The sequence below is a fragment of the Coregonus clupeaformis genome, unplaced genomic scaffold (genome assembly GCF_020615455.1).
Source record: "Coregonus clupeaformis isolate EN_2021a unplaced genomic scaffold, ASM2061545v1 scaf0031, whole genome shotgun sequence".
Classification (NCBI taxonomy): Eukaryota; Metazoa; Chordata; class Actinopteri; order Salmoniformes; family Salmonidae; genus Coregonus; species Coregonus clupeaformis.
The window spans coordinates 611,679-639,430 of record NW_025533486.1 but is presented as its reverse complement, the minus strand read 5'-3'; the positions used below and the strand labels follow the sequence as shown (position 1 = coordinate 639,430).

The 27,752-nt window shown below is 42.8% G+C and overlaps 1 protein-coding gene and 1 long non-coding RNA gene across 2 annotated transcripts in view; one reads left to right on the top strand and one right to left on the bottom strand.

The window, feature by feature from the left end:
• Positions 1-2,401: 2,401 nt before the first annotated feature.
• Positions 2,402-27,752, top strand: part of LOC123483118 (NACHT, LRR and PYD domains-containing protein 14-like) — a 34,288-nt gene continuing 8,937 nt past the window's right edge. The window contains exons 1-5 of the mRNA XM_045212608.1: positions 2,402-3,296; positions 3,616-3,789; positions 6,960-7,133; positions 10,158-10,331; positions 15,943-16,114. Coding sequence (XP_045068543.1) covers positions 2,410-3,296; positions 3,616-3,789; positions 6,960-7,133; positions 10,158-10,331; positions 15,943-16,114 — 1,581 coding nt within the window. The 5' untranslated portion in view covers positions 2,402-2,409. The remainder of the gene's footprint in view (positions 3,297-3,615; positions 3,790-6,959; positions 7,134-10,157; positions 10,332-15,942; positions 16,115-27,752) is intronic.
• On the bottom strand, positions 12,012-12,928 carry LOC123483114. The gene is made up of 3 exons (XR_006658078.1): positions 12,683-12,928; positions 12,267-12,549; positions 12,012-12,148 (listed from the first exon to the last, which is right to left on the bottom strand). It is a non-coding gene; the product is annotated as an uncharacterized LOC123483114 (long non-coding RNA).

Below are 27,752 nucleotides of genomic sequence, written 5' to 3'. Positions count from 1 at the left end.
GTGGACATGTTTCTACAACCTGAGTTCATATAGTTTAGTAATACCATTGTGGACATGTTTCTACAACCTTCTGAGTTCATATAGTTTAGTAATACCACTGTGGACATGTTTCTACAACCTTCTGAGTTCATATTGTTTAGTAATACCACTGTGGACATGTTTCTACATCCTGAGTTCATATAGTTTAGTAATACCACTGTGGACATGTTTCTACAACCTGAGATCATATTGTTTAGTAATACCACTGTGGACATGTTTCTACAACCTTCTGAGTTCATATAGTTCAGTAATACCACTGTGGACATGTTTCTTCAACCTTCTGAGTTCATATAGTTTAGTAATACCACTGTGGACATGTTTCTACAACCTGAGTTCATATAGTTTAGTAATACAACTGTGGACATGTTTCTACAACCTGAGTTCATATAGTTTAGTAATACCACTGTGGACATGTTTCTACAACCTTCTGAGTTCATATAGTTTAGTAATACCACTGTGGACATGTTATTCATTCCAGAGGCTACTACCACACTCAGAGAGCAGAGTATTCTGTTCCCAGCTGTCTGTCTATGAACAGTATTAACATCTACAATCTCTCTCTCTCCTTTATCTCTGTAGTGGAAGGTCTACTCTGTTAGAGGATCAGTATTAACATCTACAATCTCTCTCTCCTTTATCTCTGTAGTGGAAGGTCTACTCTGTTAAAGGATCAGTATTAACATCTACAATCTCTCTCTCCTTTATCTCTGTAGTGGATGGTCTACTCTGTTAAAGGATCAGTATTAACATCTACAATCTCTCTCTCTCCTTTATCTCTGTAGTGGAAGGTCTACTCTGTTAAAGGACCAGTATTAACATCTACAATATCTCTCTCTCCTTTATCTCTGTAGTGGATGGTCTACTCTGTTAAAGGATCAGTATTAACATCTACAATCTCACTCTCTCCTTTATCTCTGTAGTGGAAGGTCTACTCTGTTAAATGATCAGTATTAACATCTACAATCTCTCTCTCCTTTATCTCTGTAGTGGATGGTCTACTCTGTTAGAGGATCAGTATTAACATCTACAATCAATCTCTCCTTTATCTCTGTAGTGGAAGGTCTACTCTGCCAGAGGATCAGTCCAGGTGTGCAGTGTGTCAGCAGGTGCTGAGGGATCCAGTCTCTATCACCTGTGGACACGGGTTCTGCAGACAGTGCATCACAAGATACTGGGAGAAACCTGCTCCTTCAGGAGACTATGACTGTCCTCAGTGTAGAAAGAGATCCAGAACACGGCCTGTACTACAGCAGCTGAGTCAACCCAATAAAACAAGAGGCTCTGAAAACAGTAAGACCACTTGCACACGTGGGCCAAGTCAATACCTTAATATGATTTACAGTAGTTAACTACAATATTATGAGATAATAGAAGTTACTGTAGTTGTGGAAGGCCCACTTTTCATCCTGTCAATGAATGTTTCTGATACACATCATTTTCCCTCTTCCCTTGTAGTGGATGACAGCCTGCAGAGAGCTACAGTAAACCATAAAGACAGTCTGAAAAGGAGGTATGAATGTGTGATAGAAGGCATGGAAAAAGCAGGGAACCAAACTCCCCCTCAACAGGATTTACACAGAGCTCTACATCACAGAAGGAGAGAGTGAAGGGGTTAACAATGAACATGAGGTGTGGCAGCTAGAGACAGCATCCAGGACACCAACCTCACATGACACAGCAATCCACTGCAATGACATCTTTAAACCCTTACCAGGCCAAGAGAGAAGCATCAGAACTGTGCTGACGAAGGGCATCGCTGGCATCGGAAAAACAGTCTCTGTGCAGAAGTTCATCCTAGACTGGGCTGAAGAGAAGGCGAACCAAGATGTGGAGATCATATTTGTGCTTCCTTTCCGGGAGCTGAACTTGATTAAAGATCTCAAGTACAGTCTTCTTGGACTTTTAAATGGCTTCCACACAGAACTAGACATAGGCAATGCAAAGAAACTCACTGCCTGTAAAGCTATGTTCATCTTTGATGGTTTGGATGAAAGCAGACTTCCATTGGATTTCCAGCACAATTTAAAGGTGTCTGATGTCACCCAGACATCGTCTGTCGATGTTCTGCTGACAAACCTCATCAAGGGGAATCTGCTTCCCTCTGCTCTCCTATGGATAACCTCCCCGACCAGCAGCAACCAATCAGATCCCCCTAAGTGTGTTGACCAGGTGACAGAGGTACGAGGGTTCAATGACCCACAGAAGGAGGAGTACTTCAGGAAGAGATTCAGTGATGAGGACCTGGCCAGCAGAATCATCTCACACATAAAGACATCAAGGAGCCTCCACATCATGTGCCACATGCCAGTCTTCTGTTGGATTTCTGCAACAGTCCTTGAACACATTTTGAGTACAGACAAGAGGAGAGAGATGCCCACGACTCTGACTGAGATGTCAATACACTTCCTGCTCATTCAGACCAGCCTGAAGAGCCAGAAATATCATGGAAGAGATGAGATGGATCAACAGGAGCTCATGGAGTCAGATAAGGAAATTATTCTGAAGCTGGGGAAGCTGGCGTTTGAAAATCTGGAGAAGGGTAATCTCATGTTCTATGAAGAAGACCTGAAAGAGTGTGGCATTGATGTCAAAGAAGCCTCAGTGTACTCAGGAGTGTGCACACAAATCTTTAAAGAAGAGTCTGTGTTATTTCAGAGAGTGGTGTACTGCTTTGTTCATCTGAGCATTCAGGAGTTTCTCTCAGCTGTCTACATGTACCATTGTTACACAACCAAGAACATGGATGCACTGAAGCCCTTCCTCAAGAGAAAGTCTAGAGCTGCATCTGAAGAGCTAACCTTGCATGAGCTGCTGAAGAGTACCGTGGATAAAGCCTTGGAGAGCAAGAACGGACACCTGGACCTCTTTGTCCGCTTCCTTCATGGCATGTCACTGGAGTCCAATCAGAAACTCCTACGAGGTCTGGTGACACTGACAGAAAGCAGTCCAGAGAGCGTCCAGAAAACAATCCGATCCCTTAAGGTGATGCAGAGGAAGAACATCTCCCCTGAGAGGTGCATCAATCTCTTCCACTGTCTGATAGAGATGAAAGACCATTCAGTACAGGAGGAAATCCAAGCGTACTTGAGGTCAGAGAAGAGATCCAAAAATCTCACACTTTCTCAGTGTTCAGCGCTGGCCTACATGCTACAGATATCAGAGGAGGTTCTGGATGTGTTTGACCTGAAGGTATACAAGACATCAGAGGAGGGTCGTAGGAGACTGCTCCCAGCTGTGAGAGGCTGCAGGAAAGCTCTGTAAGTATTCATGGAAATATCCCACACCAAAATACATTGTAGTTACAGCAGCATTTTTATTGGCTGACTGGCTCTGTAAGTACTCATGTGACTATCCCTCAGACCAAACTTTACTGTATGTAAGAACAACAATATTTTCATTGGCTGACTAAACTTTCTATCAGCTGAAAAGTCTTAAACAAACGGATCAGAAAAGTTGTAGCATTGAGACATCTATACACAGTGTTCACATTATTAGTGCAGAGTTAACTGTAAGCAGGGAAGCTAAATGTAACATTTTAATACAACCTGTCCCTCATGGTATTTACTCTGTTGACAGACTCACTGGCTGTAAACTCACAGACACATCCTGTGAAGTGTTGGCCTCAGCTCTCAGTTCAAACCCCTCACACCTGAGAGAGCTGGATCTGAGTAACAATGACCTGAAGGATTCAGGAGTGAAGCTGCTCTCTGCTGGACTGGGGAATCCCCACTGTAAACTGGAGACTCTGAGGTCAGTATTCCTGTAGTTGGTCAACAAGTGATAACTGTTCACCAGATCCACATGTATTTACCAGGCACACATAGTCCACACCATATGTGTTTGGACAGTGAAGCTTACAGTTTTACATTTGGCGCTATGCTCCATCATTTTGGATTTGAAATTGTTTCATATTAGGCGACCGTACAGAATGTCACTTTTTATTTGAGGGTATTCATACATACCTGTTTTACCGTTTGGATATGAAAGCACTTAATGTATGTAGTTCTCTAGTTCTACCATTTGAAAAAGTCATAAGTATTTGGACAATTTAATTTAGTCCAAAGTTTAGTGTTTGGTCTTTGAATATTCTTTGCCTGCATTGATTACATCAATCTTGTAATTCTACAAACTTGTTGAATAGATTTGCAGTTTGTCTTGGTTGTGTTTTGGATTATGTTTTTCCCAATAGAAACTGAATGGTGAATAATGTCCTGTCATTTTGGAGTCACTTCACTTGTATTGTCAGTAAGAATAGAAGATGTTTCTGAACACTTCTACATTCATGTGGATGCTACCATGATTATGAATAATCATGAATGAATCGTGAATGATGATGAATGAGAAAGTTACAGAGGAACAAGGATCATACCCCCTCTGTTATTGGTAATGGTGAGAGGTTAGCATGTTTTGTTGTAGCCTCTGTAACTTTCTCATTCATAATTGTTCATGATTCATTCATAATTTGTATTAATCATGGCATTATCAGGATTAATTTAGTAGTGTTTAGAAACATGTTATCTACTCACTTAAACAGAATATTAATCCAGTCGTCATCCACCATTCAGTTACTATTGGGCAAAACATAACCCAAAACACAACCAAAACAAAACTGCAAATGCAACCAACGAGTTTGGGACCAAATACTAAACCTTTGACTACTTTAATACACTTGAAGTGAATTGGTCAGAATACTTTTGACTTCTTCAAATGGGGGGACTAGATACATAAAGTGCTTTCATTTGAAATGTTAGCTTCTCTGTCAAAATAGATATGGTGTGGACTGTATACTCAATACAATCTAAATCTGATACCTCACCGTCTGTCTTTTGACTGATACTGCTTTTTAAACTGCTCTGGTCAGTCTACTCAAATATTTGTACTATACAGTGAGGGAAAAAAGTATTTGATCCCCTGCTGATTTTGTACGTTTGCCCACTGACAAAGACATGATCAGTCCATAATTTTAATGATAGGTTTATTTGAACAGTGAGAGACAGAATAACAATAAAGAAATCCAGAAAAACGCATGTCAAAAATGTTATACATTGGCTAGGCCACTCCAGGACCTTAATATGCTTCTTCTTGAGCCACTCCTTTGTTGCCTTGGCCGTGTGTTTTGGGTCATTGTCATGCTGGAATACCCATCCACGACCCATTTTCAATGCCCTGACTGAGGGAAGGAGGTTCTCATCCAAGATTTGACGGTACATGGCCCCGTCCATCGTCCCTTTGATGCGGTGAAGTTGTCCTGTCCCCTTAGCAGAAAAACACCCCCAAAGCATAATGTTTCCACCTCCATGTTTGACGGTGGGGATGGTGTTCTTGGGGTCATAGGCAGCATTCCTCCTCCAAACACGGCGAGTTGAGTTGATGCCAAAGACCTAGTTTTTGGTCTCATCTGACCACAATACTTTCACCCAGTTCTCCTCTGAATCATTCAGATGTTCATTGGCAAACTTCAGACGGGCCTGTATAAGTGCTTTCTTGAGCAGGGGGACCTTGCGGGCGCTGCAGGATTTCAGTCCTTTCACGGCATAGTGCAGGGGTTCTTCAATTCCGGTCCTGGAGTGCCGAAACACTTGTGTTTTTTTTCATTTCTACCTGGTAGTTAATTGCACTCACCTGGTGTCCCAGGTCTGAATTAGCCCCTGATTATAAGGAGAGGATGAAAAACAGAGGTGTTTCGGCCCTCCAGGACCGGAATTGAAGAACCCTGGCATAGTGTGTTACCAATTGTTTTCTTGGTGACTATGGTCCCAGCTGCCTTGGGATCATTGACAAGATCCTCCCGTGTAGTTCTGGGCTGATTCCTCACTGTTCTCATAATTCCTGTAGTTCCTGTAGATCCTGTAATTCCTGTAATTCTCCTGAGTGGCGCAGTGGTCTGTGCCACTAGAGATCCTGGTTCAAATCCAGGCTCTGTCGTAGCCGGCCGCGACCGGGAGACCCATGGGGCGGCGCATAATTGGCCCAGCGTCGTCCAGGGTAGGGGAGGGAATGGCCGGCAGGGATCTAGCTCAGTTGGTAGAGCATGGCATTTGCAATGCCAGGGTTGTGGGTTCGATTCCCACAGGGGGCCAGTATGAAAAAAATAAAAATAAGTATTGCATGCACTAAATGTAAGTTGCTCTGGATAAGAGCGTCTGTTAAAATGTAAATAATCATTGCAACTCCACAAGGTGATATCTTGCATGGAGCCCCAGGCCGAGGGAGATTGACAGTTATTTTGTGTTTCTTCCATTTGCGAATAATCGCACCAACTGTTGTCACCTTCTCACCAATTGTTTGGCGATGGTCTTGTATCCCATTCCAGCCTTGTGTAGGTCTACAATCTTGTCCCTGACATCCTTGGAGAGCTCTTTGGTCTTGGCCATGGTGGAGAGTTTGGAATCTGATTGATTGATTGCTTCTGTGGACAGGTGTCTTTTATACAGGTAACAAACTGAGATTAGGAGCACTCCCTTTAAGAGTGTGCTCCTAATCTCAGCTCGTTACCTGTATAAAAGACACCTGGGAGCCAGAAACCTTTCTGATTGAGAGGGGGTCAAATAATTATTTCCCTCATTAAAATGCAAATCAATTTATAACATTTTTGACATGCGTTTTTCTGGATTTTGTTGTTGTTATTCTGTCTCTCACTGTTCAAATAAACCTACCATTAAAATGATAGACTGATAATTTCTTTGTCAGTGGGCAAACGTACAAAATCAGCAGGGGATCAAATATTTTTTTCCCTCACTGTACATGTTCTATCTAGAAGCAATAATCTGATCATTTCTAATAATGATACATTAATTTATGAATAGATATGGCAGGTTTCAGGACACTGATGTATCTGAATATGTTGAAAAAATATACTGCCACTATTTTCACCGCCAAAGAATAGCAGTGTGGTTTTAATATGATTTGACTCTTTGCAGGCTGTCACACTGTTTAGTCACAGAGGAAGGCTGTGATTCTCTGGTCTCAGCTCTGAGGTCAAACCCCTCACACCTGAGAGAGCTGGACCTGAGCTACAATGACCTGAAGGATTCAGGAGTGAATCTGCTCTCTGCTGGACTGGGGAATCCCCACTGTAAACTGGAGACTCTGAGGTCAGTAATCCTGTAGTTGGTCAACAAGTGATAACTGTTCACCAGATCCACGTGTGTTTACCAGGCACACATTGTCCATACCATATGTGTTTGGACAGTGAAGCTAACAGTTTTTAATTTGGCGCTATGCTCCAGCATTTTGGATTTGAGATAAAATGTTTCATATTAGGTGGAATTACAGAATGTCACCTTTTATTTTATGTTAATGGTGAGAGGTTAGTATGTTTTGTTGTAGCCTCTGGAACTCTCTCACTCATTATTATTAATGATTAATTCATAATTTTTCTTAATCATAGCATCATCAGGATTCATTTAGTAATGTTTAGAAACATGTTATCTACTCACTTAGACAGAAAATTAATCCAGTCATCATCCACCATTCAGTTACTATTGGGGAAAATCATAACCCAAAAACACAACCAAAACAAACTGCAAATGCAACCAACGAGTTTGGGACCAAATACTAAACCTTTGACTACTTTAATACACTTGAAGTGAATTGGTCAGAATACTTTTGACTTCTTCAAATGGGGGGACTAGATACATAAAGTGCTTTCATTTGAAATGTTAGCTTCTCTGTCAAAATAGATATGGTGTGGACTGTATACTCAATACAATCTAAATCTGATACCTCACCGTCTGTCTTTTGACTGATACTGCTTTTTAAACTGCTCTGGTCAGTCTACTCAAATATTTGTACTATACAGTGAGGGAAAAAAGTATTTGATCCCCTGCTAATTTTGTACGTTTGCCCACTGACAAAGACATGATCAGTCCATAATTTTAATGATAGGTTTATTTGAACAGTGAGAGACAGAATAACAATAAAGAAATCCAGAAAAACGCATGTCAAAAATGTTATAAATTGATTTGCATTTTTAATGAGGGAAATAAGTATTTGACCCCTCTGCAAAACATGACTTAGTACTTGGTGGCAAAACCCTTGTTGGCAATCAGAGGTCAGACGTTTCTTGTAGTTGGCCACCAGGTTTTGCACACATCTCAGGAGGGATTTTGTCCCACTCCTCTTTGCAGATCTTCTCCAAGTCATTAAGGTTTTGAGGCTGACGTTTGGCAACTCGAACCTTCAGCTCCCTCCACAGATTTTCTATGGGATTAAGGTCTGGAGACTGGCTAGGCCACTCCAGGACCTTAATGTGCTTCTTCTTGAGCCACTCCTTTGTTGCCTTGGCCGTGTGTTTTGGGTCATTGTCATGCTGGAATACCCATCCACGACCCATTTTCAATGCCCTGACTGAGGGAAGGAGGTTCTCATCCAAGATTTGACGGTACATGGCCCGTCCATCGTCCCTTTGATGCGGTGAAGTTGTCCTGTCCCCTTAGCAGAAAAACACCCCCCAAAGCATAATGTTTCCAACTCCATGTTTGACGGTGGGGATGGTGTTCTTGGGGTCATAGGCAGCATTCCTCCTCCTCCAAACACGGCGAGTTGAGTTGATGCCAAAGACCTAGTTTTTGGTCTCATCTGACCACAATACTTTCACCCAGTTCTCCTCTGAATCATTCAGATGTTCATTGGCAAACTTCAGACGGGCCTGTATAAGTGCTTTCTTGAGCAGGGGGACCTTGCGGGCGCTGCAGGATTTCAGTCCTTTCACGGCATAGTGCAGGGTTCTTCAATTCCGGTCCTGGAGTGCCGAAACACTTGTGTTTTTTTATTTCTACCTGGTAGTTAATTGCACTCACCTGGTGTCCCAGGTCTGAATTAGCCCCTGATTATAAGGAGAGGATGAAAAACAGAGGTGTTTCGGCACTCCAGGACCGGAATGTGAAGAACCCTGGCATAGTGTGTTACCAATTGTTTTCTTGGTGACTATGGTCCCAGCTGCCTTGGGATCATTGACAAGATCCTCCCGTGTAGTTCTGGGCTGATTCCTCACTGTTCTCATAATTCCTGTAGTTCCTGTAGTTCCTGTAATTCCTGTAATTCTCCTGAGTGGCGCAGTGGTCTAAGGCACTGCATCGCAGTGCTAGCTGTGCCACAAGAGATCCTGGTTCAAATCCAGGCTCTGTCGTAGCTGGCCGCGACCGGGAGACCCATGGGGCGGCGCACAATTGGTCCAGGTAGGGGAGGGAATGGCTGGCAGTGATGTAGCTCAGTTGGTAGAGCATGGCATTTGCAATGCCAGAGTTGTGGGTTCGATTCCCACAGGGGGCCAGTATGAAAAAAATAAAAAATATATTGCATGCACTAAATGTAAGTCGCTCTGGATAAGAGCGTCTGCTAAAATGTAAATAATCATTGCAACTCCACGAGGTGATATCTTGCATGGAGCCCCAGGCCGAGGGAGATTGACCGTTATTTAGTGTTTCTTCCATTTGCGAATAATCGCACCAACTGTTGTCACCTTCTCACCAATTGTTTGGCGATGGTCTTGTAGCCCATTCCAGCCTTGTGTAGGTCTACAATCTTGTCCCTGACATCCTTGGAGAGCTCTTTGGTCTTGGCCATGGTGGAGAGTTTGGAATCTGATTGATTGATTGCTTCTGTGGACAGGTGTCTTTTATACAGGTAACAAGCTGAGATTAGGAGCACTCCCCTTTAAGAGTGTGCTCCTAATCTCAGCTCGTTACCTGTATAAAAAATCGACACCTGGGAGCCAGAAACCTTTCTGATTGAGAGGGGGTCAAATAATTATTTCCCTCATTAAAATGCAAATCAATTTATAACATTTTTGACATGCGTTTTTCTGGATTTTGTTGTTGTTATTCTGTCTCTCACTGTTCAAATAAACCTACCATTAAAATGATAGACTGATCATTTCTTTGTCAGTGGGCAAACGTACAAAATCAGCAGGGGATCAAATACTTTTTTCCCTCACTGTACATGTTCTATCTAGAAGCAATAATCTGATCATTTCTAATAATGATACATTAATTTATGAATAGATATGGCAGGTTTCAGGACACTGATGTATCTGAATATGTTGAAAAAATATACTGCCACTATTTTCACCGCCAAAGAATAGCAGTGTGGTTTTAATATGATTTGACTCTTTGCAGGCTGTCACACTGTCTAGTCACAGAGGAAGGCTGTGCTTCTCTGGTCTCAGCTCTGAAGTCAAACCCCTCACACCTGAGAGAGCTGGACCTGAGCTACAATGACCTAAAGGATTCAGGAGTGAAGCTGCTCTCTGCTGGACTGGGGAATCCCCACTGTAAACTGGAGACTCTGAGGTCAGTATTCCTGTAGTTGGTCAACAAGTGATAACTGTTCACCAGATCCACATGTGTTTACCAGGCACACATAGTCCACACCATATGTGTTTGGACAGTGAAGCTTACAGTTTTTAATTTGGCGCTATGCTCCAGCATTTTGGATTTGAGATAAAATGTTTCATTTTAGGTGGAATTACAGAATGTCACCCTTTATTTTATGTTAATGGTGAGAGGTTAGTATGTTTTGTTGTAGCCTCTGGAACTCTCTCACTCATTATTATTAATGATTAATTCATAATTTTTCTTAATCATGGCATCATCAGGATTCATTTAGTAATGTTTAGAAACATGTTATGTACTCACTTAGATAGAAAATGTATGCAGTCATCATCCACCATTCAGTTACTATTGGGCAAAACATAACCCAAAACACAACCAAAACAAACTGCAAATGCAACCAACGAGTTTGGGACCAAATACTAAACCTTTGACTACTTTACAGTTTTTTTCAATTGTTTACACGCGATTTTGAAAACAGAGTTATTTTTGTCAAAATATAATCACAATTATCCAAACACCACAATCAATTAGCAAAATTCCTAGATTGTTTTGCAAAATGACACACTTCAGTCAAAACATACACACTTCAGTCAAAACATATACACATATTTGTGAAAATGCTATTTGTTTTCATTTAACCAACACAGTCATCAATGATCATACACTATTGCAGCCAGTTTCACACTGCTGTGATAAATAAAAAACACATTTGTAAAAAATATATATATATATTTTTGGCCAGACATTCTTACTGTATGTGAGAGATAATTTAGGTGACAAAAAATAGTGAGAAACTCACAACATTATTCATGATTTGTTTTGAGATATAAGGAGAATGTAGACAAATACTGTAGGCCTACTATAACCTTACCAAGCACTGCACAACACTTGATGCTGCAGACTGAATATTTCAAGTATTTATTTCAATACTTACAGTATTTCTTACCATAATCAGTTACAGTAATCAACCAACAATGATATCAATGACTGTAAACAAATAAAATCCGCAGACAAATAAAAATTACTGCATGAATTACAGTACATACACTTTGACTCTGAAGAAAAGTTAAGTAAAAGTAAACAGAAATGAAAGAAAACTACTGTAAAAGCAACAAGAATACTGTAACTATCCGTCTCTCCGTCTGGCTGGATCAGGCCATAACATTTCATCCACATCACAGGCTATGTCTTCATTGGCAAGGCACCGTTGGAAGTATCGCCTTGTGTGACGAATCCACCCCTGCACTGAAGCTGCTTCAATAAGATCACATGCCTGTTCCATGGCCTGAATGAGGGGGCAAACGGTCATAAGGCCGCAGGTCATATACCTTCCACCGCCACGCTGAAAAAAATTATTCTATAGGATTCAGGAAGGGGGAGTATGGGGGGAAGGTATAAAACTTCAAAATCAGGGTGATCATGGAACCAGTTCTGGACTAGAGCAGCCCGATGAAATGAGACATTGTCCCAAACGACAATGTACCGCATCTGGTCCACTTGGTGTAATGCTGTGACAATCTCATGCAATCGGTCAAGAAATGCAAGTATCAGATTTGCATTATAGGGTCCCAGATTTACATGGTGGTGGAGGACCCCATTTTGTGTGATAGCAGCGCAAAGGGTGATGTTACCCCTCGCTGCCCTGGCACATTGGTGATTGCCCTGTGCCCAATTACATTTCTCCCTCTTCTTCTTGTTTTTGCAAGGTTAAATCCAGCCTCATCCACATATATAAATTCATGTTGAATTTCAGCAGCATCCATTTGCAAGACTCTCTGAAACACATTAAAGAAAATAGGATGCTATTCAATATCTATAGCACAGTATTTTTTTGTGACAGAACATTATGAGCAGTGCATGATACCACACCATAGTCAGATGAACAATGCATACCTCCACATACTCATTGCGCAGATGTTTCACTCTCTCTGAATTTCTGTCAAATGGTACCCGATACAGTTGCTTCATGTATATTTGATTTTTCTTTAGGATTCGACCTAATGTTGACAGAGAGACTCGTTGGATGTTATTGAAAATATTGTCATCATTGATGATATTGGCTTGGATTTCTCGTAGCCTGATACAATTATTGGCCAAAACCATGTTCACAATGGCGGCCTCTTGTGCACGACTAAACATAGGGCCCCTTCCACCTTGGTGTCCTCGACCCTCAATCCTATGTAAAAACAAAATAAGATAAAAATAAATAAATATATATATATATATATGCAGCCTACTGTCAAATGTCACAGTAAACAATATTGATTATACAAGCTTCAGTTTCAATGTATACTGTGTGGTTAGCTTACCTGTTTTCTCGATGAAATGTCCGAATTACTGACGCAACAGTATTTCTGCTGAGATTTGGTTGAACTCTTTGTCCAGCTTCCATCAGTGTCAGTCCATGGTTGATAACATGGTCAATAAGTGTTGCACGGATTTCTCGAGTCAAATTTGGTCCTCGTCTTCTTTGTTCAGGTTCTATCAACTCTTCAAGTCCTTCTCTACCTCTTCCTCTACCTAGGTGTCTTCCTCTACCTCCTTCTCTTCCTCTACCTTCTCCTCTACCTATGCCTCTTCTTCTACCTCCTTCTCCTCTTCCTCTACCGCCTTCATCTCCTCTTTGAGCTCCCCCTCTCATTCTCACTCTTCTTCTTCTTCTTCTAACTCCTTCGATTTTTGTTGAAGACAAGTGAACTCACCTGCTGCCTTTTATAGCACACCTGAGTGCTGCGTTTTCAAATTAGCACATGTGTGCTTCCACACCTGGTAGATGTGTTTATCCAATTCGTTCATTAGTGTGGTAATTGGCAATCCGGTGCTTTGTAATTACAAGAAAGTAACCTCACGATCCTTATCTGTGTCTAAGGTGTGAAAATGTGTGTAGAGTTTTACAAATCACTGTGTGTAATGTTTTTCAAAAAGGGTGAGGCGGACATTGTGTGTAATGTTGTGTAAATCTGTGGAGGTGTTTTGCTCATTGGAGTCCAATTTTGCTAATTGTGTGGAAATTTTAATTTTAGTGTGTAAACAATCGTAAAAAACTGTAATACACTTGAAGTGAATTGGTCAGAATACTTTTGACTTCTTCAAATGGGGGGACTAGATACATAAAGTGCTTTCATTTGAAATGTTAGCTTCTCTGTCAAAATAGATATGGTGTGGACTGTATACTCATACAATCTAAATCTGATACCTCACCGTCTGTCTTTTGACTGATACTGCTTTTTAAACTGCTCTGGTCAGTCTACTCAAATATTTGTACTATACAGTGAGGGAAAAAAGTATTTCATCCCCTGCTGATTTTGTACGTTTGCCCACTGACAAAGAGATGATCAGTCCATAATTTTAATGATAGGTTTATTTGAACAGTGAGAGACAGAATAACAATAAAGAAATCCAGAAAAACGCATGTCAAAAATGTTATAAATTGATTTGCATTTTAATGAGGGAAATAAGTATTTGACCCCTCTGCAAAACATGACTTAGTACTTGGTGGCAAAACCCTTGTTGGCAATCAGAGGTCAGACGTTTCTTGTAGTTGGCCACCAGGTTTGCACACATCTCAGGAGGGATTTTGTCCCACTCCTCTTTGCAGATCTTCTCCAAGTCATTAGGTTTTGAGGCTGACGTTTGGCAACTCGAACCTTCAGCTCCCTCCACAGATTTTCTATGGGATTAAGGTCTGGAGACTGGCTAGGCCACTCCAGGACCTTAATGTGCTTCTTCTTGAGCCACTCCTTTGTTGCCTTGGCCGTGTGTTTTGAGTCATTGTCATGCTGGAATACCCATCCACGACCCATTTTCAATGCCCTGACTGAGGGAAGGAGGTTCTCATCCAAGATTTGACGGTACATGGCCCCGTCCATCATCCCTTTGATGCGGTGAAGTTGTCCTGTCCCCTTAGCAGAAAAACACCCCCAAAGCATAATGTTTCCAACTCCATGTTTGACGGTGGGGATGGTGTTCTTGGGGTCATAGGCAGCATTCCTCCTCCTCCAAACACGGTGAGTTGAGTTGATGCCAAAGACCTAGTTGTTGGTCTCATCTGACCACAATACTTTCACCCAGTTCTCCTCTGAATCATTCAGATGTTCATTGGCAAACTTCAGACGGGCCTGTATAAGTGCTTTCTTGAGCAGGGGGACCTTGCGGGCGCTGCAGGATTTCAGTCCTTTCACGGCATAGTGCAGGGTTCTTCAATTCCGGTCCTGGAGGGCCGAAACACTTGTGTTTTTTTTTATTTCTACCTGGTAGTTAATTGCACTCACCTGGTGTCCCAGGTCTGAATTAGCCCCTGATTAGAAGGAGAGGATGAAAAACAGAGGTGTTTCGGCCCTCCAGGACCGGAATTGAAGAACCCTGGCATAGTGTGTTACCAATTGTTTTCTTGGTGACTATGGTCCCAGCTGCCTTGGGATCATTGACAAGATCCTCCCGTGTAGTTCTGGGCTGATTCCTCACTGTTCTCATAATTCCTGTAGTTCCTGTAGTTCCTGTAATTCCTGTAATTCTCCTGAGTGGCGCAGTGGTCTAAGGCACTGCATCGCAGTGCTAGCTGTGCCACTAGAGATCCTGGTTCAAATCCAGATTCTGTCGTAGCCGGCCGCGACCGGGAGACCCATGGGGCGGCGCTCAATTGGCCTAGGGTAGGGGAGGGAATGGCCGGCAGGGATGTAGTTTGGTTGGTATGGCATTTGCAATGCCAGGGTTGTGGGTTCGATTCCCACAGGGGGCCAGTATGAAAAAATATTATGTATGCACTAAATGTAAGTCGCTCTGGATAAGAGCGTCTGCTAAAATGTAAATAATCATTGCAACTCCACGAGGTGATATCTTGCATGGAGCCCCAGGCCGAGGGAGATTGACAGTTATTTAGTGTTTCTTCCATTTGCGAATAATCGCACCAACTGTTGTCACCTTCTCACCAATTGTTTGGCGATGGTCTTGTAGCCCATTCCAGCCTTGTGTAGGTCTACAATCTTGTCCCTGACATCCTTGGAGAGCTCTTTGGTCTTGGCCATGGTGGAGAGTTTGGAATCTGATTGATTGATTGCTTCTGTGGACAGGTGTCTTTTATACAGGTAACAAACTGAGATTAGGAGCACTCCCTTTAAGAGTGTGCTCCTAATCTCAGCTCGTTACCTGTATAAAAGACACCTGGGAGCCAGAAACCTTTCTGATTGAGAGGGGGTCAAATAATTATTTCCCTCATTAAAATGCAAATCAATTTATAACATTTTTGACATGCGTTTTCTGGATTTTGTTGTTGTTATTCTGTCTCTCACTGTTCAAATAAACCTACCATTAAAATGATAGACTGATAATTTCTTTGTCATTGGGCAAACGTACAAAATCAGCAGGGGATCAAATACTTTTTTCCCTCACTGTACATGTTCTATCTAGAAGCAATAATCTGATCATTTCTAATAATGATACATTAATTTATGAATGGATATGGTGGGTTTCAGGACACTGATGTATCTGAATAGGTTGTAAAAATATACTGCCACTATTTTCACCACCAAAGAATAGCAGTGTGGTTTTAATATGATTTGACTCTTTGCAGGCTGTCACGCTGTCTAGTCACAGAGGAAGGCTGTGCTTCTCTGGTCTCAGCTCTGAAGTCAAACCCCTCACACCTGAGAGAGCTGGACCTGAGCTACAATCACCCAGGAGACTCAGGAGTCAGACTGCTCTCTGCTGGACTGGAGGATCCACACTGCAGACTGGAGAAACTCAAGTATGTAGAGGGTTTATGTCAATGTTCATATCAGACATGTTGGAGTTATCAGGCTAGTTAAGACAAACATTCTGACCACCACTTGGACTAAGTTATATAAAGACTGTGTGTGTGTGTGTGTGTGTGTGTGTGTGTGTGTGTGTGTCCGGTGTGTGTGTGTGTTTGTCCTGTGTGTGTTTGTCCTGTGTGTGTGTGTGTCTGTGTGTGTCCAGTATGTGTGTGTGTGTGTGTGAGTGTCCAGTATGTGTGTGTGTGTGTGTGAGTGTCCAGTGTGTGTGTGTGTTACGTGTATCAGTACACACACTGGACACACCCACACTGTAAACACACACACTGGACACATACACACAAAGGACGCGCACACACACACACACACACACTGGACAAACACACACACTGGACAAACACACACTCACACTGGACACACACACACACTAGACACACACACACACACACACTAGACATACACACACACATTGGACACACACACACAATGGACACACACACACACTGGACACACACACACACACACACACACACACACATGGCCACACATGCACACACACACACACTGGACACACACGCACACACACACACTGGACGCACACACACACACACTGGACACACACACACACACACACACACTGGACCCACACACACACAAACACAAAAACATACTGGACACACACACAAACACACACACACTGGACACACACACACACACTTGGACAAATGTATATACTTACTGTTTGTGTGTGTGTGTGTGTGTGAGTGTGTGTGTGTGTGTGTGTAGAGTTCAGGTGTATCCCACAATGACTGTCTGTTCTTCTGCTTACCGCTACAGTGTGGAACATGGTGGAGAGAACAGAATGAAACCTGGACTTAGAAAATGTGAGTGTTGACTGCTGTGAAGAATATGACTAAGAATAAGTCTTAATTCAAGTGAAGTCAAAGTCAAAGACCACCATCATTACTTACTTGGTCATATTAAATATCAGCTGTAGTTCTACAGAAGCACAAATCAGGGACACCAAAGTTTACAAAGAGTTGCTTTGACAATGTGTGTGTCTGTGTGTGTGGCGTGTTCCTGTTACATTAGAAATGTGTTTGTGTGTGTTTATCCAGTGTGTGTTCAGGATGTGTGTGTGTGTGTGTGTGTGTTCAGGATGTTTGTGTGTTTGTTCAGGTTGTGTGTGTGTGTGTGTGTGTGTGTGTGTATGTGTGTAATTAATGGGAATAAGTGTGTTTTATATTACCATACAGTATAACATATGATCATTCAACAAGTCTAAAGTTACCTTAACTTCTCCTTTTGATACCTAGAAACATCTACATGAAATGAATTAGTGAAAAGTGAGTTAACATTCTAATGTGAATGATGATGATTTCTAATATTGTGTCTGGTTTCATCCATCAGATGTCTGTGATCTCACACTGGACCTAAACACAGTAAACAGATTCCTCTCTCTGTCTGAGGAGAACAGAAAGGTGACATGGAGGAGAGAGGAGCAGCCGTATCCTGATCACCCAGAGAGATTTGAGGACTGTGAACAGGTGCTGTGTAGAGAGGGTCTGACTGGGCGCTGTTACTGGGAGGTAGAGTGGAGTGGGAGAGGGGCTGATATAGGAGTGGCATATAAAGGAATCAGCAGGAGAGGATGGGGTGATGACTGTGGGATTGGATACAATGACAAGTCCTGGAGTCTGATCTGCTCTGACAACAGTTACTCTGCCTGTCACAATAATAAGTCCACTACCATAGACGTCCCCTCCTCCAGCTCCCACAGAGTAGGAGTGTATCTGGACTGGCCAGCCGGCACTCTGTCCTTCTACAGAGTCTCCTCTGACACACTGACCCACCTGTACACATTCCACTCCACATTCACTGAGCCCCTCTATCCAGGGTTTAGGGTTTGGGATGATGGCGCCTCAGTGACCCTGTGTCAAACACAACACACACACAAACACACTGTGAACACACACACACAAACACACTAAACACACACACACACACTGGACACAAACACTGGATACACACACACTGGAGACACACACACACACACACACACACACACTGGAAACACACACATACACACACAAACACACACACACACACACACACACACTGGAAATACACACACACACACACACACACACACTGGACAAACGCAAACAATGGACAAACTCACACTGGACATACACACACACACACACACACACTGGACACACACACACTGTACACACACACACACTGAACACACACACACACTGGACACACACACACACACACTGAACACACACACACACTGGACACACACACACACTGGACACACACACACACACACTGAACACACACACACACTGGACACACACACACACTGGACACACACACACACACACACACACACACACACACACACTGGACAAACACACACACACACACATACACACACTAGACACACACACACACACACACACACATGAACACACACACTGGACACACACACACACTGGACACACACACACACTGGACACACACACACACACACACACACACACACACACTGGACACACACACAAACACACACACACACAATGGACACACACAAACACACACACTGGACACACACACACTGGACACACACACACACACTGTACAAATACACACACACACACACACACTGGACACACACACACACACTGTACAAATACACACACACACACTGGACACACTCACACTGGACACACACTCTGGACACACACACACACACACACACAAACACACACACACATACATACACTGGACACACACACACACTAGAAACACACACAAACACACTGGACAAACACACACACTGGACACACTCACACTGGACATACACACACACACACACACTGGATACACTCACACTGTACACACACACACACTGGACACACACACATTGGACACACACACACACTGGACACACAAACACTGGACACACACACACACTGGACACACTCACACACTGGACACACACACACCGGGGACACACACACACACCTGGACACACTGGACACACACACACACACACACTGGACAAACACACACACACACACACACTGGACAAACACACACACTGGACACACACACACTGGACACACTCACACTGGACACACACACACACACACCAGACACATACACACACACACACACTGGACACACACAAACACACACACACACACACACACACACACACACACACACACACACACACTGGACACACACACACTGGACACACACACTGGATACACACACACACTAGACACACACACACACACTGGACACACACACACACACTGGACACACACACCGGACACACACACACACACATATACACTGGACACACACACACACACTGGACACAAACACACACTGGACACACACAAACACACACACACTGGACAAACACACACACACACACACACACACACACACTGGACACACGCACGCAGGACAAACACACACACACACACACACACTCACACCGGACACACACACACACACACACATACACTGGACACACACACACACACACACAAACACACTTGGGACACACATACACACTAGACACACACACACACACCTGGACACACACACACACACACACACTGGACACACACACACACTGGACACACCCACACACTGAACACACACACACACACACACACACACACACACACACACACACACACACACTGGACACACACACACTGCACACACACTGGACACACACACACTGGACACACACTGGACACACACACACACTGGACATACACACACACACACACTGGACACACACACACACACTGGACACACACACACTGAACACACACACACTGGACACACACACACACTAGACACACACACACACACACACTGGACACACACACAAAAATACAATTGATACACACACTGGACAAACACACACACACTGGACACACACACACTGGACACACACACACACACACACTGGACACATTTCCATGTGTTGTATTTTGATGAAAGGAAATCCCATATAGCCTACTGGACAGGACTTTGCTATGGCATCTTCTGTTTGGGTGTCTCAGGTCAGGTCTGAGCCATGATCAGAATGTGTCTCTGTGTCTATTTCCAGCCCTGCCATTTCTACCTGTCCTGATCTAGTGTTTCACCCCTGACCTCCTCACACCGTCTCACTGTCCATATCTGCTTTTAGCTCCCACCTCTACTTCACTGTGTTATAATGGACCTTATGCTTGTTATGTCACCTCTGGAACCAGTTATCAAACATACTGACCTTTCTGACCCTATCCCATGGCCCTACTTTCTACAACTGAACATTTAAATTCCTCTATGAGTTTTGTTTAGTGTCCATTTACTTATCTATGTATTTGTTGTATATTGGGGTTGTGCTGCAGAGCATCATGGGGGTTTGTATGTGTTGAGATGTTCACATTCCAGATAAATGGTTGAACTGTCTCCTGTCTCATCATTATTGAATTGTTATACAGACGTGGTTATGAAACCCACGAGACATAACAAAAGATTGGTGATGAGTAAGTCTGAATCTACAGGAACTATTCTGTCTGGAAGAAGTGGGTTTTTTACAACTGTTTAAAACTGTTATTTTCTGTGGTCCAGTCTAGGCTAATGTTAGCACAGTGTATTGCTAGCAGAGGCAAGTGCATAGTCTAGCTAGCTAAGAAAGAGCGTTAAGCAGTGGTTTAAAGTACTTAAGTAAAAATACTTTAAAGTACTATTTAAGTAGTTTTTTGGGGGTATCTGTACTTGACTTTAATATTTATATTTTTGACTACTTTTACTTTTACTTCACTACATTCCTAAAGAAAATAATGTACTTTTTACTCCATACATTTTCCCTGACACCCAAAAGTACGTGTTACATTTTGAATGCTTAGCAGGACAGAAAATGGTCCAATTCACACACTTATCAAGAGAACATCCCTACTGCCTCTGATCTGGCAGACTCACTAAACACAAATGCTTTGTTTGTAAATTGTCTGAGTGTTGGAGTTTGCCTCTGGCTGAATGTAAATTTAAAAAACAAGAAAATCGTCTGGTTTGCTTTATGTAAGGAATTTGAAATGATTTATACTTGTACTTTTACTTTTGATACTTAAGTATATTTGAGCAATTACATTTACTTTTGATACTTAAGTATATAAGTATACCTCTGGCTGAATATAAGTATGCCTCTGGCTGAATGTACATTTAAAAAAGTTCGTCAGGAACTTAGTGGGTTCATCTAACAATCCTAATCATCAGCTGATACATTTTAATCTCATACACAGGGTAAACCGTCCACCTAGAAAACATCATTTAATAGAAATCACAACCGCTCCTCTGTGTGATCTATGTAATCAAGGTGCCTTGGACTCCTTTAATCATATGTACTGGGAGTGACCAGGGGACATGTTTTGGAAAGAGGTATCCTCATACCTTGTTCCCCCAAACTATTATTACTGAATGATAATTCACCACTGTCATTACAGCAAAGACGTATAATGTTGTCAGGTTGGACAGCAACTAAAAAGATGTTGGAACTAAGATGGCAACCACCACACCTCATTGGATCAGCACTTTTATAGATATCATTTATTTAGAACTATCCACTGCTAGGATCCATGGGGCTAGCCAAACAACAAATGCAGCTGAATCCATAAAATAACTCCTGTAGTGGGTTTTACCCAACAGATTGACCGTTAATTATCATTTTTGTGCAAATGTGTACCTTGATTTAGTATTTCATTTAATGGAGATCAGGTTGGGTGTGTTGGGGTGGTCCCAGGAGGGGTTGGAGGGTGGGTTGGGGTGGTCCCAGGAGGGGTTGGAGGGTGGGTTGGGGTGGTCCCAGGAGGGTTGGAGGGTGTGTTGGGGTGGTCCCAGGAGGGGTTGGAGGGTGGGTTGGGGTGGTCCCAGGAGGGGTTGGAGGGTGGGTTGGGGGTGGTCCCAGGAGGGGTTGGAGGGTGGGTTGGGGGTGGTCCCAGGAGGGTTGGAGGGTGGGTTGGGGTGGTCCCAGGAGGTTGGAGGGTGGGTTGGGGGTGGTCCCAGGAGGGGTTGGAGGGTGGGTTGGGTTGGTCCCAGGAGGGGTTGGAGGGTGGGTTGGGGTGGTCCCAGGAGGGGTTGGAGGGTGGGTTGGGGTGGTCCCAGGAGGGGTTGGAGGGTGGGTTGGGGTGGTCCCAGGAGGGGTTGGAGGGTGGGTTGGGGGTGGTCCCAGGAGCGTTGGAGGGTGGGTTGGGGTGGTCCCAGGAGGGGTTGGAGGGTGGGTTGATGCAGCTGAGGTGGGTGATTGTATATGTGGTTTATTATAATTGTATTTATCTGCAATAACTAGTTTCCATAATATACTGATATATATTTTAACAGTATTGTGTCTCTAGCTGTATAACCATTCCTGCTGCTATTTGTTCTTGTCTGTGTTCCTTTAAAATAAATAAAACGTTTCAACAGAGTTTCAACTGAAAATCAGAGACTGGGAATTCAAGTCACATGCTTCCACTGTGGCAAGGTGGGACATCAGGCTTCTACATGCTGGTGTAAGGACATGGATTGTCCAGCCTGTGGTAAAAAGGGCAACATCGGACAAGTCTCCAGAAACAAAAAAGAGAACAGAGAAATCACAAAAATGGGAAACAAGAAACAGGCATTCCAACAAAAGACACATAGACATGTTCACACTGTTGAGTAAGAGAACACTGAGGTGAGTGACTCATCAGACCAGGAAGTCACACTGAAAATCCTGACTTTTTCCTGGCGGGTCGCACGGCTACTATGTCTCCCCCTTGCTAGAGGAACAGCCAGTGGGTATGGAGATTGACACAGGGGCAGCTGTATCTCTTGTGTCCGAAAAAGACACTGAAACACCTTCCACTTCAACCAGCGCACCTCGTGTTAAAGACTTACACAGGTGAATCTGTCGCTGTGAGAGACATCACTGATGTCACAGTTCAGGTAAACAGACAAACTGGAAAAGCTGCCACTCTATGTTGTGAAAGGAGACTATGCATCACTACTGGGATGTTCATAGATGGAGAAAATCACACTGGACTGGCCATCAGGGCATACAATGACACATGGAGACACAGACCTACCTGCCATCTTAAAGAAACATGGAGAAGTCTTTAATGGACAGCTGGGTAGTATGAACGACATTACAGGGAAGCTTAGCATTAAGCCAGACAGCAAACCAAAGTTTCTGAAAGCAGGACCTGTACATTATGCTATCAGACCATAAGTCAAGGCTGACTTGGATGCTTTAGTCAAGAACAAAGTACTGGAGCCGGTCAGCATGAGTGAATGCATGAGCAACACCCATCTACCAGTCCTTAACACTAGAACCGCCTGTTCTTTCAGCATATAAGAACCCGCTAGAGAAAGTTACCAGGCGTCCACTTTAGCATATGCATCAGATGCATATCAACCAGCAAGGTGCAAGGTGTGCAAACATGGTTGATAAATAAACGCTTGATAAATAGTGCATAAACTGTTGTAAATTATTAATTGCATGAAGAAATATTAGTGGAAATATATCAATAAAATAACAACAATAGTTAATTCTACAAAGTAAAAATAAAATAGGCCTAAAGCCTATTTCTGTTTCCCTTACAATAAAAACATTACAGTGTAAACCATTTAATCAACTGTATTTGTAGATTCAATTAGTAATAGAGTTAATAAAGTCAATTTACAGTTTATTTTGACAAAGTACAAATGAAAAAGTATTATAATAATAATATAACCAGCCAGGTGTTCAGGTGAAATGATTTGCTGTGTTCCTAAACAAAAGCACCAGTGCATGAACAATTGTAAAGGATGAATTGCATAAATACATTTTTGTGGAAATATATTCATGACAAGTTGTAAAAACAATAATGTGTTGATTGTATCAGACACTGTACTCGAGCCTTTACACATGAACCAATCATGTCTTCTCTTTATGCTTCAGGTCCACAAGCAAATCAAATCGGTTGCCCTGCACACAGTTTCCATGGGCCTTGTTCGGTGTGCACCTGCCGACTTGACATTGTGTATTTTTCCCCAGTGGGAGCTGTGGTGCTTGGGGGAAGAGGGAGAACAGGACCTGCTGTCTTGGCATTGTGTATTTTTCCCCAGTGGGAGCTGTGGTGCTTGGGGAAGAGGGAGAGCAGGACCTGCTGTCTTGACATTGTGTATTTTTCCCCAGTGGGAGCTGTGGTGCTTGGGGAAGGGGGAGAACAGGACCTGCTGTCTTGACATTGTGTATTTTTCCCCAGTGGGAGCTGTGGTGCTTGGGGAAGAGGGAGAGCAGGACCTGCTGTCTTGACATTGTGTATTTTTCCCCAGTGGGAGCTGTGGTGCTTGGGAAGAGGAAGAGCAGGACCTGCTGTCTTGGCGGCCTGCTTGGTGACTGTAGCTTCTTTCTCTGCATTCATGTGGTTCTCACCAAGCTCACATGCCAGATCCATGATGAAATGTCTCCTGCTGACTGTCTTGTCAAGGCATTGCTTGTACAACACGTGTTGATAGCAGTCATGTCGAGCACATTGTAGAACACCTCAACAGGCCAGCGGAGAGTACCCCCTTTTTACAGAGTACAGCCTGGACATCTGTTCTAGCATCCACAAAATAAAATAGAATAGAAAAGGTTATAATTATATAGAATGATAATACTAATAGTAATAATATGAATGTAATATAATAAAAGGTGATCCTATTTGGTGTTTGGCAGATGGGAAGGCTATCTGTATATGGTAGAGATACTGTATATACCTTTGTGTGATTGTAGTCTGTCACTGTCTCCGGTTTCTTCTTCTGGTCACTGCCGGTGGCAACAGTGGGGTGCATGGTGCTGAGGAAGCTAACACTTATTTATTTTACATCTGTACACCGTTGCTTTACCACTCTCCATCACACCGTGAGTGTTGCTTTACCACTCTCCATCACACCGTGAGTGTTGCTTTCACCACTCTCCATCACACCGTGAGTGTTGCTTTACCACTCTCCATCACACCGTGAGTGTTGCTTTACCACTCTCCATCACACTGTGAGTGTTGCTTTACCACTCTCCATCACACCGTGAGTGTTGCTTTACCACTCTCCATCACACCGTGAGTGTTGCTTTACCACTCTCCATCACACCGTGAGTGTTGCTTTACCACTCTCCATCACACTGTGAGTGTTGCTTCACCACTCTCCATCACACCGTGAGTGTTGCTTTACCACTCTCCATCACACCATGAGTGTTGCTTACCACTCTCCATCACACTGTGAGTGTTGCTTTACCACACTCCATCACACCGTGAGTGTTGCTTTACCACTCTCCATCACACCGTGAGTGTTGCTTTACCACTCTCCATCACACCGTGAGTGTTGCTTACCAGCAGCTTCTGCCTTTGTGTGTTCACTGTTCTGAGCAGGATAGTCTTCTTTACAATCAACTAAATAGAATAGCATATTTTAACTGGATTATGTTACTAGTTTCTGCTTAGTTGCCAGAGCAATGCTACTGCTGGAGTGGTCATGTGCTAAATACATTGACAGCACAGATATTGTTAAGAAAAGTTAACTTTGGAAATAGAGCTTCACCTCTTGAATTTTGAGAGTTATTTGATAAAGGTAAGTGTCATAGAAACTGCAGAATATGCTCTTTCAGATACAGCACTATATAGAAATCACAATGTTTTACCTGCATGTGACTCTGAAGGAGGATTTGATAAAGAGATGCTCCTTTCCCTGCGTCTTTTCGTTCAGCTCAGTCGTCTCCCCACCCTGATAATAAAGTGGTTTATTGGTATCTTCCACTAGATGGCAGTAAACACCTGCTGTAGCTAGACTTTACAACTGTATGTGTCCGGTTTCTTGGTCCTGGTGACTCCTGGGACCTTATTCATAAAGGCAGTGTCTCAGAGGAGGAGTGCTGATCTAGGATCAGGTCCCCCCTGTCCATCTAATCTGTTTCATTATGATCTAAAAGGAAAAACTGATCCCAGATCAGTACTCCTACTCTTTATGAATACTGTCACAGGTGACTCCTCAAGATGAGGCTCATGATTTTTAAGTTATATTCTTTAAGAATCAATTAATATCATTAACTGAACTGCTTTGCCATGAACAGATCTTTGAGGTCTTAACTTAAAGGTGCTATATATACTTTATGGTCATTTAAATGGGGTTGAACATTCATCCCATCAGATTGTATAAAGGATTTTATGAGTTCAGAAAAATACTGACTTGGAAGCATCTCTCTGACCTCACCCTGCTGAAACACACTCAAGTAAAGACCACATAGCTACAGTTATATGCTTTTCTGTTTTTACCCACTTTTACAGCCAATGAATGGACTGGTATCAATATGAATCAGTGGAATAAACAGACTAGTTAACCATGAATAATGTTTCCATATCTTGCACTACTCATCTCATATGTACTGTATATACTGCATTCTATTCTATAATATTCTACTGTATCTTAGTCCATGCCGCTCTGTCATTGCTTGTCCATATATGTATATATTCTTAAATCCCATTCCTTACTAGTTTTGTGTGTATTGGGTATATGTTGTGAAATTGTTAGATATTACTGCACTGTCGGAGCTAGAAGCACAAGCATTTCGCTACACCCGCTATAACATCTGCTAAACACGTGTATGTGACAAATAAAATTTGATTTGATTTGATGAGGGCTGTTATTTATTTAATCAATTGTAGAATGCTGTAACGTAACAAAATGTGGAAAAAGGTCAAGGGGTCAGAATCCTTTCTGAATGCCCTGTATCCTCCTCTTTCTACCTGGTTTCCTTTTCCTCTGTCAACCACCATCCTCTCATCTCCAAGACAAATGAATGAGGTGAGAAAAGGAAGAGGTGGATGTACTGAGGCGGCAGGTATTTAAGGGGGGTGAGCCGCAGCACTACCCGGGACTCGGACTAATCACTAATTCTTACTCTGAATGTATCCTGCAGCGTGCAAGGATACCATATTTGAGTGATCTAATGTAGTGCCACATAACTACCTTCATTAGCAGCCAAGCATCGATCAACATGTCACCAGAATAAGACCCTCGATATTTATTGGAAAGGAGCATCAATCTCATCACCTTGCACATTCACCATAATTTATTTCACCTGTAACCCAGGCCCGGCGGTAGGATTAACTCAGCAAGGGGGCATAAAAAATTACTAAGGGGGCACAACTATTTTCGCTTGCTGATAACACAGGGTGGATAATAATCGATAGTACAATTACACACAATGTATTTGCAGCCACGCACGGCTGTCTTGCCGCAAGAATACAGGCTACTGCACCGCTTTACAAACGTGGACAATTCATAACCGCATCCAGAAATTGCAAGTTATGACAACGCTACACAGCTACATGCAAAATACCCATCAATCCAATGCAAAACAGTTGCTAATTACCATAATAACACTTCCTCATGCCAATACAATGCAAAACAGTTGTTAATTACCATAATAACACTTTCTCATGCCAATACAATGCAAAACAGTTGCTAATTACCGTAATAACACTTCCTCATGCTAATACAATGCAAAACAGTTGCTAAATACCGTAATAACACTTCCTCATGCCAATACAATGCAAAACAGTTGCTAATT